Here is a 14,777-nt window from a genome sequence, read left to right on the forward strand (position 1 = left end):
GCCTGATGGAACCACTTCTATCCAGATGTCTTGCTATTTTTTCCTTAATGATAGCTTCAAGCATTTTCCCAACTACAGACGTTAAGCTAACTGGCCTACAGTTACCTGCCTTTTGCCTACATCCTTTTTTTAAACAGTGGCGTGACATTCGCTGTCTTCCAATCTGCCGGGATGTACCCAGAGTCCAGAGAAATTTGGCAAATTATCACAAATGCCTCTACTATAACCTCTGCCATTTCTTTCGGTACCCTGGGATGCATCCCATCAGGTCCAGGGGACTTTTCTACCTTTAGGCCCACTAGTTTGCTAATCACTACTTGTTTAATGACAGCAATTGCATTGAGGTCCTCACCTCCCATCGCATCCATAACATCTCTCTTTGGCATGTTAGGCATGTCCCCCACCGTGAAGACTGACACAAAATAGTCATTCAAGGCCTTAGCCATTTCCACATTACCCAATATTAATTCCCCCTTCTCATCTTCCAAGGGACCTACATTTACTTTAGCCACCCTTTTCTGCTTTATATAATTATAAACACTTTTACTATCTGTTTTTGTACTTTGTGCTAGTTTACTTTCATAATCCATCTTCCTTTTCCTTATTGCTTGCTTAGTGGTTCTTTGTTGCTTTTTAAAGTTTTCCCAATCTTCCAGTTTCCCACTACTTTTGGCGACTTTGTATGCATGAGCTTTTACCTTGATGCCTTCTTTTATTTCCTTAGTTATCCAAGGCTGGCTCTCCCCACCCTTACTGTCCTTGCTTTTAACTGGAACATACTTTTGTTGAGCACCATGAAAAATCTCTTTCAAAGTCTTCCACTGTTCCTCAACTGTGCCAGCCTGTGTTTCCAGTCTACGCTAGCCAACCGCTCCCTCATCACGTTGTACTATCCCTTGTTTAGGCATAATACACTGGTTTTAGATCGAACTATTGCACCCTCTATTTGTATGAGAAATTCAGTCATACTATGATCACACTTTCCAAGAGGATCCTTAACTACAAAATAGTTAATTTAACCTGTCTCATGGCACAGGACCAGATCTAAAATAGCATTTTCCCTTGTAGGTTCACTAACGTGCTGTTGAAGAAAGCTATCACGGATGCATTCTATGAAGTCCTCCTCAAGACTGCCTCGACCAACTTGATTCACCCAATCTATGTGGAAGTTAAAGTCCCCCATGACAACTGCCATTCCATTCTTACATGCATCAAATATTTCTTGGTTTATTGCCTGTGCCACTGTAATGTTATTATTCGGTGGCCTGTAGACAACTCCCCCCAGTGATTTTTTTCCTTTTACTATTCCTAATCTCTACCCAGATGGACTCAACATTCTGCTCCTCGGATCTTATATTGTTTCTCACTATCACCTTGATCTAATAGAGATTTTAAAATAATACTTTGCATTTTGCTGGAGCAGACTGAATGTTTTTGACAGGCCAAACTGCCTGACTAGAATTACTAAGGCCAGTAAGTCGGCTTCACTGAATCATTTTGACCCACTTTCGAAAAGTTTCCAGTGCACAGACAAAGAAATGAAATACTGAAAGGCAAAATACTGCAGTTGCAGGAGGTCTGACATAAAGACACAAAACGCGGGGAGTAGGCGGTATCTGTGCAGACAGGAACAGAGAATCTTGCAGGCTGCACTTCCAAAAATATTTCATTAGCTTGTATGGAGGTGCCCTATAAAGCATCCATTTCAGATGTGACAATACTTCAAAACTTTTATTAACCATCCCAGTTGTAGTCAATTCTGCATTTTCAAAAGTGTTGAGGTTGATTTTATTTTCGACTCTACATTCTCAAGGACCGAGCTGGCAACAATCAGGAGCACTTAATTTGCAAGGAGTTAAAACGTGACCAAAATCTTTTTGAGCTAACGAAGAGGAAAGTTACAAAAGCAGACAAACAAAAGAGGTTTGAGCTGCGGAAGATGGATAACTGTGCACATGAGGAAGAGCAATATGTGTTGAGGGGAGTTGTTGAGCTCGTGGGTAAATAAGAAGATAAAGTAAGTCAGGAATGGGAGACCGGCGCAGTCAGCTTCAAGTAGCAATGCAAACACTTGGCGACAGCATTAGGTGGAGAGGCTGAAACAGATAAAAGAGGCAGGGACAGAGATCATGAGGCAGCTGTAGGCGACTTAAAGGGGCAGAGAGAGGGAGGGGAAGAGAGACGGTAGCGTGTGGCTTTGTCTGACTGCTGCCAGTGGGAGCGGGGAGGCTGATTCATTGAAGTGCTGGCAACTGCAGACGTGCCTGAGAGCTGATTCCCGAACCCGGCCACAGATAAAGAGAGAGGTGATGGCTGAAGGCAGGTTTTAATTCACAGTGGCTGTTTGAGTGTTATCTTCGGGACAATCGCGGAAGACGCATAGGCTTCGGATAATCGCATTTCACCGGAGCCGAACGTGTATATTTTTAGTTGACTTGTTTGAATTTTGATCACCCTGGCATTTAAAGTCGTTTTTGATCCCACACACGTTGGCTGGTTGCACCCAGCTGCTCCCAAGACTCCCAGGGGCAGACAGACTCGTCTCTGTGAAGAACAAAACCCTGACTCTTTTAACTTCTTCATCCGGAGAGACTGAGGAGAGCAGATGGCGGGGATGTTGTAGCAAACTTGAAGAAAGGGAAGTGACAGAAGGCGAGATGGTGACCAGGGAGAGACATGAATGTCCCGAGGAGCAGGACTGGGAAGAAACACCTGCTGCAGGCAGCAAGTTCTTTCAGAATGTGAAGAAGCACCATCACAAACATAACCTGAAGCACAGATACCAGATCCTGGAAACCCTGGGCAGCGGAGCCTATGGGAAAGTCAAGAAGGCACAGGAGAGAGTCACTGGAAGGACAGTAAGTAGGGCTGGCTGTAATCTCACCCATAAAAACCTTAAGTAACGTTGTAAATAAAATCTCTTGTAAACTGATTGCGATCAGATGCGTTATACAGAGCTAATCTTTTTGAGCTTGGAGAATACTCTTAACTGGTTGTGAGCCACTGTTTAGATACCTTGTTGTAATTTAATGCAAACATATCATTTAACGCACTCATTTCAAACCCCGACTTCCTAAATGAAAATATAAAGGTTATGAACACAACTAAATCACAGTAGAACTAATAAGGTAATATTATAAACAGAAAAGCTGCTTATTGTTTCCAAATTAAGTATGTAAGTAATCTTGTTCCAAACAGATCTGGGCAATGAAGATGTGCTGAGGTGATGTGGAAGGATGAGTGACTGGAACTGGAGGTTAATTGGCTTCTTGGTCTAGTGGTATGATTCTTGCTTTGGATGTGAGAGGTCCTGAGATCAAATCCTGGATAAACCTTTAGTTTGGGTGGCACAAAGGTTCAGCAGGCAGTGCTACTGCCTCACAGCTCAAGGGACCAGGGTTCAAGCCTGATCTCTGGCTCTGTCTGCTGTTTGCACGTTCTCCTTCAGACCCGGTGGGTTTCCCCCCAAGTGCTCTGGTTTCCTGCCCACATCCAAAGACATTATTGTTTAGTTAACTGGGTACTGTGAATTGCCAATAGTGTGGGGATGGGAGGACAAACGGAGTGGAGTTAATGGGCATGTGAGAGAGATGAGATTGCAAATAGGGGAATGACATTGAGGAGATTATTCTGAGAGCCAGCATAGTCTAGATGGGCTGAACAGCCTCCTTTTATGTTATGAGACATAAAAATATGAATCACCAGGGTGCCGCTGGCACTCCAGTGGTGTATTTGTGCAATCACTTTTAATACCCCCTCGTGAAGCAGCCTGGACAATTCTCCTTGTTAAAAACTACATAAATGTAGAATGTCATAAGGTGAGTAGTTAATGTGAGATCATCATTGTAATTTGCATCCTGCTATTGTTATATAGGAGGTCCCAATTCCTCTGACTTATAGCTCCTTTACTTTTCCAGTTCCTTTCCCAGTCAAACACCATCATGATTCAGAAATGTATTGCTGCTCCTTTTTCTGCAGCTGAGTCTAAGTTCTGGAATTCCCTGTCTAACTGCATTGCAGAAGTAGCTTCACTAGATGGACTGAAGAGATTTTAGAACCACCACATTCTAAAGAGCAATTAGAGAAAAAAACAATAATTTCTGATCTTGCCAACTGTGCCCACATCTGTAAATTAATTGTAAATTAATGCCTTTAGCCAAACTTCATTGGAGTAGATTAAGGTGAATCTACCAAAGTCAACCAGGATCCCAAACAATCTGACCTCTCACATCTCTATTGTCATTCACATTCATAAAAATGTGTCAGTTTTCCTGCCTTTCTCCTGAATGCTATGGTGTCTGGGATACTTGGATACTTTAACCATGAGTACGTTTAGGGATGTAAATTCAGTTGGACCAATTATTGGCTCATTGCTGCAAAAGTCAACCAGAAAACTCAAGGTCAGCTTGAAATTGGGCCTCAGCACTTTAGATGTGATTTGCTGGTTTTCTAAAAAGGAGGGTGTAGAAAAGAATGTTTTTTCTTCCATATACATCTGTGTATGTTTTGGGAGCCAACAATGAAGATACTGCAAACTGATTCTCTCTGTACATATACACATTGTTTAGTCCATTGCTAACATTACTCAAAATCTAGAGGTGAGAGTTTCAGTTACAAGCCTAAAAAGTCATGAAGTTATGAGAAGGTTGAATAATGAATTAAAAGAGTTCATTATTAATCAAAGTATCCTAATAACTGTCCAGCAATGGATTTAGTTACAAATGTGTTCAGTCAAATTTATTAAACATTACCAGTCAATAAAGTGAATATAATCCATTATCTTAGTCAACAGGAATAATATCAAAACATCAAATGATGGTTAAGATTGCCTAATTAAAAAGGATGAATGCTTCTTTAGAAATAAGCTGGATTTTGAGTTAACTAGTTTCTTTTAGTTCCTCATTACATACACAGCATCAGACACTAGCAATATTCTCATTCGCAGTGATGCCAAGCCAAATTTTATAGTTAGTCTGAAACTCCAGCATTGCAATGCTGTAACAAAGTGCTTTAGTTCCAGCATTGTATGAAATATAAATGCACCACTCAAAAACTCTGCTTCCATTTTCCAGAAACGCCTGTTACTCCAATTCAACAGAAAAAAAAACATGGTTTCCTCAGGCAATTGTTGATCTATTCAATACTTTTGACATTTATTCTCAGGACTTGAGAAAAGAAAGATTTTCAAAAGTTCATTACTGAGAAGTCTTCAACTGCTGCCATCCTTGTGATGATAATGTTCCCATGAGGGAGTTGGACAGTGCATTGCTAGACATTGATTTAACGATGATAAGAAATGCCTGTGTATATATCTAAGTCAGAATGATGTTCAGTGAAGGGCTACGAAAAGATTATGATAGTTGCATCACAATGCTACCCTCTGGCTTTTTTTTGTGGTGCAGTTCAGAAGACTGATTGGCAGAGCTTGGCAACATAGTTAATTTAACCTGCAGTCACAGTGCACCCATGATGGTGGGAATTGATACTGAATGCTGTGACTCAGCATTGCTTTGGTGTTAAGATTCTTGAATATTTTTGCAGTTGAATCCAGTTAGATGACAGATGAGCCTTCTATCATACTCCTACTTAAACATAGATGGTGGAGAAGTGTTAACAGGTCAGGAAATGAGCCATATGTTGCAGAATACCCAGGCTTTCCCTGCTTTTGTTAACGCTGTTGCTGAAGTGATGATCCCAGTTAAGTTTACAATCAGGACTGACCCTCCAGGATTTGATGGTAATGTGAGTATCAGTAGAACCGATTAGGCCTTTTCTTGCTGGTCGTTACCTGATAAGTATGTTATCTAAACAAATACAGTCTTAAGCATGGAGGTCGACCAAGTACTGCTGTAACCTGCTAAGGACTTCTTCGCTATTGGAAAAGTTGTAATTGTAGTGGCTGCTGTGGGCTTTTTAGCAAATAGACTCACTTCTGAAGTTGTGATCAGGGCCATTGATTAAAGAAAGATGATTGGTTGGGCCAAAGACAACTCCCTCTGGAATCTCTGCATTAATGTAAGAGGGCTGGCATGATTGCTTCCAGTTGCCATACTCAGCTTCCTTAGTTGTTCCTTATGATGGCATTTCTACCTTGTATACACATTGACCTCAATTTTGTTGGGGTTTCTTGGTGTTACACACATTCAGTGGCTGATTTTATGGAAGGGCATTTCAAATGGGATGGGGAAGATGAACTCAAAGAAGTAGCAAGGCTAGTTCCTATTATTACTGCAGGGCTGGAATAGGAAATTAAGTATTCATTTTAGATATTGGTTCTCTTGTTTAACAACAGTTGAACACATGGACTTTTAATGAACCTGAGCAACATTTTCTTTTAATTTCATGTGATCACTAAATTAAGTTGATTTATGATAAGGCACAACTATTTTGCTGCAAATTTTCACTCATTAATCTTACATAGTCAAATAATTAAAATTTATATAATATTTATTCAGGTATGTGTGCTTGATGGATATTTGTTGTGTCTTGATGAACTGAACAACAGTTTTAATATTTCAGCCTCATTGAGGCAAATGTGTTCAACAACATCATTGAACATGCTCAGCAACACTTCATATCTGTTGGATACTGTACATTGGAGTGCACCTATGTTTGTTGTGCCAGGCTGTCTCAGTACAATGCTATTTTCAACAGCAATAATAACACTGGATGTTACTTCTGGCTCCCGTCTGTTTTCATATTTCCTATACAAGGTTAATTTACACAGGAACCACATTCCTCTCATGCTCTCAGACAATATTGAGATATTTTTGGAAACTGTATTCCACTAAAATTTGCTAAAAATGGATCATAGATGGGAACATTTCCAGATCTGTGTTAATGGTTCTGGACTGAAGCCAGTGCTTGGAAGCTGCCAGCCTATCCTGTAGGATGATTACCTCCTGCACTTCCATTCTGCAGGGACTGATGCTTCTTCCAGCTCTGTTTAACTCCCACCCTGCTTAACTTGTTTGACACCTTCAGTCCTTGCATCTTACCTGTCTGTCTGGGACCAAGTGGAGCGTCATTCCGCAGAGCTGGAGCCCCTAAGTCCCCTAGTCTTCAAGTTCCATCATACAACGTGGAAACAGGCCACTCAACCCAACTTGTCCATGCTAGCCAGCGGGCACCCTTCCATATTAGTCCCATCGCCTAGTGCTTGGTCCATAGCCCTCTATGCCTAAGCAATTCAAGTGCTCACCTGGACACTTACTAAATGCTGTCAGCGACCCAGCTTCTACCTCTCTCTCAGGCAGTCTGCTTAAAACTGGTGGCTCTTTGACTTGTTAATTGGAGTCCGCGGACTGTAACTTCAGACACACAGTGCTAATTGTTTAGCTGATTGTCCTCACCCACCCCGACCACTATAACCCATTCTCTTACCTTCATTCTTCCCCTACAACACTGGAGTTTTAATCCAGAATTTACTGCTCGTGGGGATGGAGGTGAAAGAAACAATATCAGTGGTTTCAGTAGATAGCTGGATCGGCTCTCAAGAGAGAGAATAAATTGAGGGCTGACGGGAAAGTGCCCTGGAAATCCTCTGCTCCTGTGACCATGAGAAAAGTGATGGGAGAAAGTCAAAACCATGTCACTCACTTTGGCCATGAATATTCAAGCTTTTTAACTTTACTTTACTTTAACTTCTTTAATGCTAATCTCCCATGTGGCCCTTCCCTCTCTGAGGCCGCTTCTGTGCAATCAACCTTTTATTTGCTTATGCCTGTTGTAAAAGAATTATTGTATGCTAAAAGGTAACGAAAGCTCATATCATTTTCAGGATCTTCTGGACACATGTTGGAATTGCATGACTGTGGATCGTTAGCAAACTATTCTTACTTACTTTTTATGTTACTGTGATAAAGGACCCTGAGAGCATATTTCTTAGCAGCATTAGAATAGAAGAATCATTGGATCATGCCTGTTCCAGCATTCAATAAGATCCTGTACTTCAAGTACATAGAGCTGCTCAACACAATATACCCCTATTCCCTCGGTGTTCGAAAATCTTTCAGTCTCAGCCTTGGACGTACTAAATGATTTAGCATCCAGAAGCTTTTGAGGCAGAGAATTCCAAACATTTACAACTCTCTATGGAAAGAAACTGCTCCTCCTTTCAGTCGTACATGGTGACCTCCCACTGTGCCCTCTAATTCTAGACTCCAGCTGGTGAAATAGCCTCTCAGCCTCCCGGTCTGTCAATCTCTCTCAGAATCCTTTATCTCAATGTGGGTCATCTTGCATGTCTCAACGTCTCTTACATTGTGTGGGACAAAAATATAATCTATTGCAGAGGAAAGACCTTCAGCATTAGGTTCTGGAAAAGTTGCATCTTTTAGTTAATTTTGAGAATGACAGATCTGTAGCTCTACATCCACTGTGTGCTTAGGTCTGCATCGGACCCTGCTATATTTGATGATAATAACATTTATATAGTATACAAATATGTGTTTTTGTTACCAGACTAGCAATTCAGAGCACTGTATTAATAGTTCAAAGAATGAATTAAATTGCACCAAGGGCAATTTGTGAACTTTAAGTAATTAAAGTGAACATGAAGCTGTCAGCTAATCATAAAAAGCCACAATCTTTTAAAAGCTTTTAGGGAAGGAAATCTATTTTCCCTATCCAGCCTCACCCAAGCATAACTCTAGTCTTATGTGTACATACTAGAGTTAACATTTCATATCTGTGACATTTTATCGGAACTGGGAAAAAAAGGATAAACAAGTTTTAGGATGCAGAGGAAGGGAGAGTATGAAAGAACAAAAGGGAAGTCTGCAACAAGGTGGAAGGCAAGAGATTAAGTGATTAAAGGGAATTGGGATTGGTTTATTATTGTCAATTATACTGAGGTACTGTGAAAAACTTGTCTTCCATACCATTCATGCAGATCAATTCATTACACAGTGCATTGAGTTAGTACAAGGTAAAACAATACAGAATTCAGAGTAAAGTGTCCCAGCTACAGAGAAAGATAGACAATAAGGTGCAAGGTCGTAACAATGTAGATTGTGAGGTCAAGAGTCTCTCTTATTGTACTAGGGAACCATTCAATAGTCTTATAACCGTGGGATAGAAGCTGTCCTTGAGCCTGGTGGTACATGCTTTCAGGCTTTTGTATCTTCTGCCTGATGGGAGGGGGGAGAAGAGAGAATGTCCAGGGTGGGTGGACTTTGCAAAGGAAAATTGGGTAGTAATAAGAAAAAGTAAAAAAACTAAAGATGGTCCAAAGGAGGTGTAAAGGGGATAACAAACTCATTATTCAAAATTCTTAAATTCAGGGTTGTGCTGGAAGGTGTAATGTGGCTAGTCAAATGATGAGGTGCTGTTCCTTGAGCAAATGTTGAAGTTGATTGGAATGCTGTACAAAGCTAAAACCAGAGAGAGGGAATATACATGCAGAACTACAAACGTGCTTGCTTTTGGTAGGGTACATGTGCAAGTCCCTAAAGTAATGGACCAAATATGTGAGCATGTGCCCATAAGCTCCCACTATAATGTTTTTAGGTGAATATCGAGTGGCCTGTGCCCCTGTTTGCTTTGCTCCCACCCCATGCAAGTCCCAGGGATTGATGGAAGCGGGTCAGAGAATTAAAGTAACAGGTGACTGGAAACTCAGGGTCATGCTTATGAACTAAACAGATTCCTGCTGCAAAGCAATCATACAATCTGCTTGTTGCAGTAGAGGGAATAGTATCACGAGCAGAGAATATAGTACTCTAACAATTAATAGTCAGACAAGGAAAAAAACTAGAAACCAGAGCAGGCTAACCTCTTGCATTTTTTACTTCCAAGTTAGCAAATTAATCATTTACCTATCTGAATTTATGGCATATTGTGGCAAAATGGTCCCAGCATCTGCAAGTGTGGAGAATGAGCCATGTCAATAATGATCAGCCACGTTGTACAACAACTGTATGCTGAGTTCCCAAAGGATATTGCTGGATTCCATCGGTCTCTCTGCAGATTTATTTGGTGCCAGAATTCTAAAATTTACACCAAGTCAGTATCTCATCCTTTACATAGTAGTTGTCCTCATGCTGACCACAGGCAGTTCACTTCATTTCATCAGCATTTTATTGTTGCATTGACAGTAAACATAGGTTTTTCTAATAACATTAGGGAAACTTGTTTTACTGGGAGCCAAGTAGTTATATGTCCAAAGATTAGTGACATTATAATTGAAAATTTTCGGATATTTCAAGAACAACTAAAAAATAACTGAACACAGAAGAGTAAAGACATATTATTTTAACACTGAGCTGGTTTGAAATAATGGATCGGATTGTCTATGGCCCAGCCCACATCTCATGTACACCTCCTGTGAGATCCCCACAGCCACTTGTGGCTTCCAATGACTTAAAAGGCCACACCGCTGTGGCAGAGAGGGTCGCAAGTGGTGAATAAGCTTCAGCTTGCACAACCTGAAGCCTTGCTCATGGATCATCCTTGTGGCCTTCTAACAACTTGTGCTGCCAATGGACTTTTTACCTGGAATTGAACCCAGGCCGCTGGCGCTGTAATAGCGTTACACTAACTGCTACACTACCGTGCCACCCCAAAGACACAAACAGAAGCACAAACAGAAGCAGAATTAGAGCTGGGCATTTAATCCCATTCCAGGCGATGGAATTGATTGTTGAATTCTTTTAAGTAAGGTACATGTTTGTATTTTTTTATGTTTCTGCTTTCAGCCAGTTTCCTGGGTCTCAGAAAACCCAGCAGGTAAAAGGATGCAGGAAGGACTGGGTCCAAATGTCTGCTTAGAGATCAGCAGAAGCAGTTTTTTTCCAGGCTCAACAAACTCACCAGTTTTGTGATCTTCAACCAATCCTCATTCCAACGTCCTTGCAAAACAGCAATTTTATTTATTGATTGATGGGTGATGGACATCACTGGCAGGACTACATTTATTGCCAATCCCCAATTGCCCTTAAAAAAACCTCTGGTGACCTTCCTTCATTGAACTGCTGCAGTCCAAAGGTACCAGTGTTGGCAGTGAAAGAGAGTTAGCTATAAACTACATCTTTGTTCCTCTCCAGTTTCCATAACTCCAGTCACATTCCTCTAACCACATCCACGGATACCTGAAACAGCCCCGTTCCCGCCAATCCCATGGTCAACCTGGCTAGCTTCTGGGCAGGGAATGTTCCAGAAGATACACTCCTGTTCAGAGAAACACCCTTTTCATTTCCTGGCGTAAACTTCTCACACTCAGTCCCAATGAATATTGGGTCCCCACCTCATTATACAGAACACAGACAAAATTCGCACTGTATCTAATCGAGGAACAAAACAAACAAGCGTGTGTGTCAAACAATTAGATTTGAAAATCCTGCATTCCTCGCTGCATTGATACATTCCAGCTACCCTACCATCATCATCAGGTGCATATCAAGCTCTGACTACTCTGATAACCTGAGAGAATTACAGTCACATCCACAGTCACAGCTAACCTTGGTACAAACATCAGCATAACAAAGTGCCTCACAATATTGGTATTTCTCAGAGATAAAAGCCTGTGATGGGCCACTGAAAACATTATTATAAAGGTGCATCATCAGATCACCCTGTTCTGAAATCTCAAGCCCCTAATTAAAACCTGATGAAGGGTCCTTGACCTAAAACATTAATTGTTTCTCTTTCCACAGACGCTGCCTGACCTGAGTGGTTCCAGTATTTTCTGCTTTTATTTCAGATTTAGAGCATTTGCACTTTTCATATTTAAAGCCTTCTGCTTTTAATCTTGATCATTTTGATGAGATGTGTTAGTTAATCTTGAGGTACTTAGTATGAAAGCAAGTGAGGTGATAAATCTAACATGTTATTGGAAGATGATGAAATGTTTGAAGTAATGCGAACCTGTTGCATAAGCTATTCTAAAGTGCTTTCTTTAGATAAAAGTTCTGATAATCCTTGTGTTAATTTCTGTCTGAACATTGTTGATGTCAAGAGACAAAATGTTTGTGTCAGCATATGAGAATGAGAGGATTTAGTACTACTGAGACCTCCCGCCCAGGACTCACCCTCAATCTGTCTCCTGTCATTAATCTTCCACCACTTTGAGGCGCGTGGCTTGAGTCAGGAATTAGCACGAGAACATTGGTAGCAATGAAGCGAGAAACTACTTCTGAAAATGGTTAATCAGTTGCTTGTGTATACTATGGAGAAATTTGTGAGTGATGAGGAACTTCTGATAAAGAAACAGATCAAATTATCTAAACAAGATGTCAAGCAGAAGGTTTCCATTGGAATAAGCACACAAAGCTTTTAATGCTTCACACGTTCTGTGTAGTCAAATGCTGCCAAATTAAATTAAGCTACAGATCCCTTGGAACACAATGCTTTCATGCAGTATGACTCTGGGCAAATCTAAGGCCAGGAAAAGAATAGATTATGAGTCTGCAGCAAGAACAGGGCATATGTTTTGAATAAAAGCAAATGGGAATGACTGGAGCAGAACTTTGAACCAGGTATGACTTAGTTCTATGAGGTTTGCAATGACTTGATAATGCTCGGAGAGGATTGTTATAGAGTGCTAGAATCATGCAGCATTCCATGACTCTTAGAGAAACAGTAAACAGGCCATTTGGCCCAACTCATCAATGCTGACCAGTGGGCACCCTTCCATATTAATCCCATCTCCCAGCACTTGATCCATAGCCTTCTATGGCTAAGCGATTCAAGTGCTTGTCTACACATTTCTTAAATACTGTCAGCGACACATTGTTGTTGTGTATGATCTCAAAGAGGTATACAGATGAAAGGAAACATCTTGGCCCATCTACCATAAGCTTCTGTGGAAGCCTACCAACCCAATATTATTGTTTCCAATGGCTATCCTACACCAAGCCTACTTTCTCCAACTTGTCACTCAAACTTTGTCCTGTTCTTCTTTTCCTAATCTTCTATGCCAAACGACTGCTGTTCACTGTATTTCCAGTCTCTGTCTCAAATCATCTAATATCTACCACAAATTTATTGCTCTTTGTGCCTTTGAATATACCACTACCTTCATGACCATGTCAGATATCTTGCCGTATCTATTTCTGTGGTTCCCTTAAGAACATTGCCTCGTCTTGTCCACCCTTATACCATGTATCACGAAGATGCTAGCATTGTTCAGCCATACCTTCCAGGCAGATAATCTTGGAAAACTCTCAATTAACTTACTGCTGCAAGACATGGCACGGCATGGTAGCGTAGTGGTTAGCGAGACGCTATTACAGCGCCAGCGATCGGGGTTCAATTCCCGTCGCTGTCTGTAAGGAGTTTGGACGTTCTCCTGTGTCAGTGTGGGTTTCCTCCAGGTGCTCTGGTTTCCTCCCACATTCCAAAGACGTACGGGTAGGTTAATATGGGTTTAAAATGGGCGGCACGAACTCATTGGGCCAGAAGGGCCTGTTACCACGCTGTAAATAAAATTTAAAATTAAAATTTAAATTTAAAAAAAATTTAAAATATCTGTGCAGATTTCTGCTCTAGCCATTCTCATTTTCTCTTATTCGAAACATTTGCTCTGCTCAGTACATTCCCAAGCGCCTACCCTTTCACCTTTCATTAGCCTCTGATCCTCTACCTTTAGTGATCTCAAGGTCAGCAAATTCTTCCACATCAGTCATTTTCCTGATAGGGCTATCCAAGCTTTTCCTTTAAGTCTGAGGGTCACAAACTTGAGCAAAACAGGTGGATAACTTTGTCACCTTGCATCACCAAAGCTCGCTCAACTAAAACTTTCACTGTGGCTCTGTTGTCTTGAAGAAGAAAAATGAGAGAGAAAATGAACTGCCCCTATCAGCAATAACCACACCTAGAAAGTGAGGAAAACAATAGTTATGGCGTCATAGTGTAATGATGCACAGAAACAGGCTCTCCGGCCCAACTGGTTCATACTGACCAAAACACCCATCTAAGTTAGTCCAATTTGCCTGTGTTTGGCCCATATCCCTCTAAACCTTTTCTATCCATGTACCTGTCCAAGCGTCTTTTAATTGTTGTTAATGTACCTACCTCAACCCTCTGGCAGCTCATTCCATAAACGGACCACCCTCTGGGTGAAAAAGTTGCCCCTCAGGTTCCTACTAAATCTCTTCCCCCTCACTCTAAATCAGTGCCTTCTAGTTCTTGATTCCCCAACCCTGGAAAAAAGACAGTGTGCATTCACCCTATGCCCCTCATGATTTTATACACCTCTTTAAGATCACCCCTCATTCTCCTATGCTCTGATGAATGAAGTCCCAACCTGCTCAACCTCTCTGCATAACTCAGTCCCTCAAGTCCCGGCAACATCCTTGTAAATCTCCTCTGCACTCTTTCCAGCTTAATGGCATCTTTCCTACAGCAGGTTGTCTGACATCCATTTTTGGATGAGCTATACATTAGGAAGCCTTAACTAATTGGCCCAAATTTTACTGAGAAGAGCCTGCTGCCTGCACCCTGCCCAGATGTATGTCAATATTTCTTACTTTGACCGTTTCCTAAGGGTAAACTTGCTGACTGAGGTCATCTTGAAGCTTACAGGCAGCATCCTAAATACAGCAAAGCCTTGTACAACGCAACTGAAATACATGGGTGAGCCAGAACAAGCCCTGTCCACAAAACTCTTCTGAAAAAACTGACTGATGACAAAGCCTTGCCTGGAACTTTGCCATTAGTTAAAGCTGACTCTGAAGTCAGATACATTTAAAACTATTAAGAATGATATGAACAATTAAAATACTATTTAAAACAGTAAAATAACCCAAACACCTGGAAGTAATTAAAAACATTGCAAA

At 41.1% G+C, this 14,777-nt stretch overlaps 1 protein-coding gene across 1 annotated transcript in view; it reads left to right on the forward strand.

Annotated features, from left to right (window-relative positions):
• The first annotated feature begins 1,718 nt into the window (after window positions 1-1,718).
• The window catches only part of LOC127571102 (NUAK family SNF1-like kinase 1), a 34,810-nt gene continuing 21,751 nt past the window's right edge, over window positions 1,719-14,777 (forward strand). Inside the window, exon 1 of the mRNA XM_052017166.1 lies at window positions 1,719-2,858. Coding sequence (XP_051873126.1) covers window positions 2,658-2,858 — 201 coding nt within the window. The 5' untranslated portion in view covers window positions 1,719-2,657. The remainder of the gene's footprint in view (window positions 2,859-14,777) is intronic.

The sequence above is a fragment of the Pristis pectinata genome, chromosome 6, assembly GCF_009764475.1.
Source record: "Pristis pectinata isolate sPriPec2 chromosome 6, sPriPec2.1.pri, whole genome shotgun sequence".
NCBI classification, from domain to species: Eukaryota; Metazoa; Chordata; class Chondrichthyes; order Rhinopristiformes; family Pristidae; genus Pristis; species Pristis pectinata.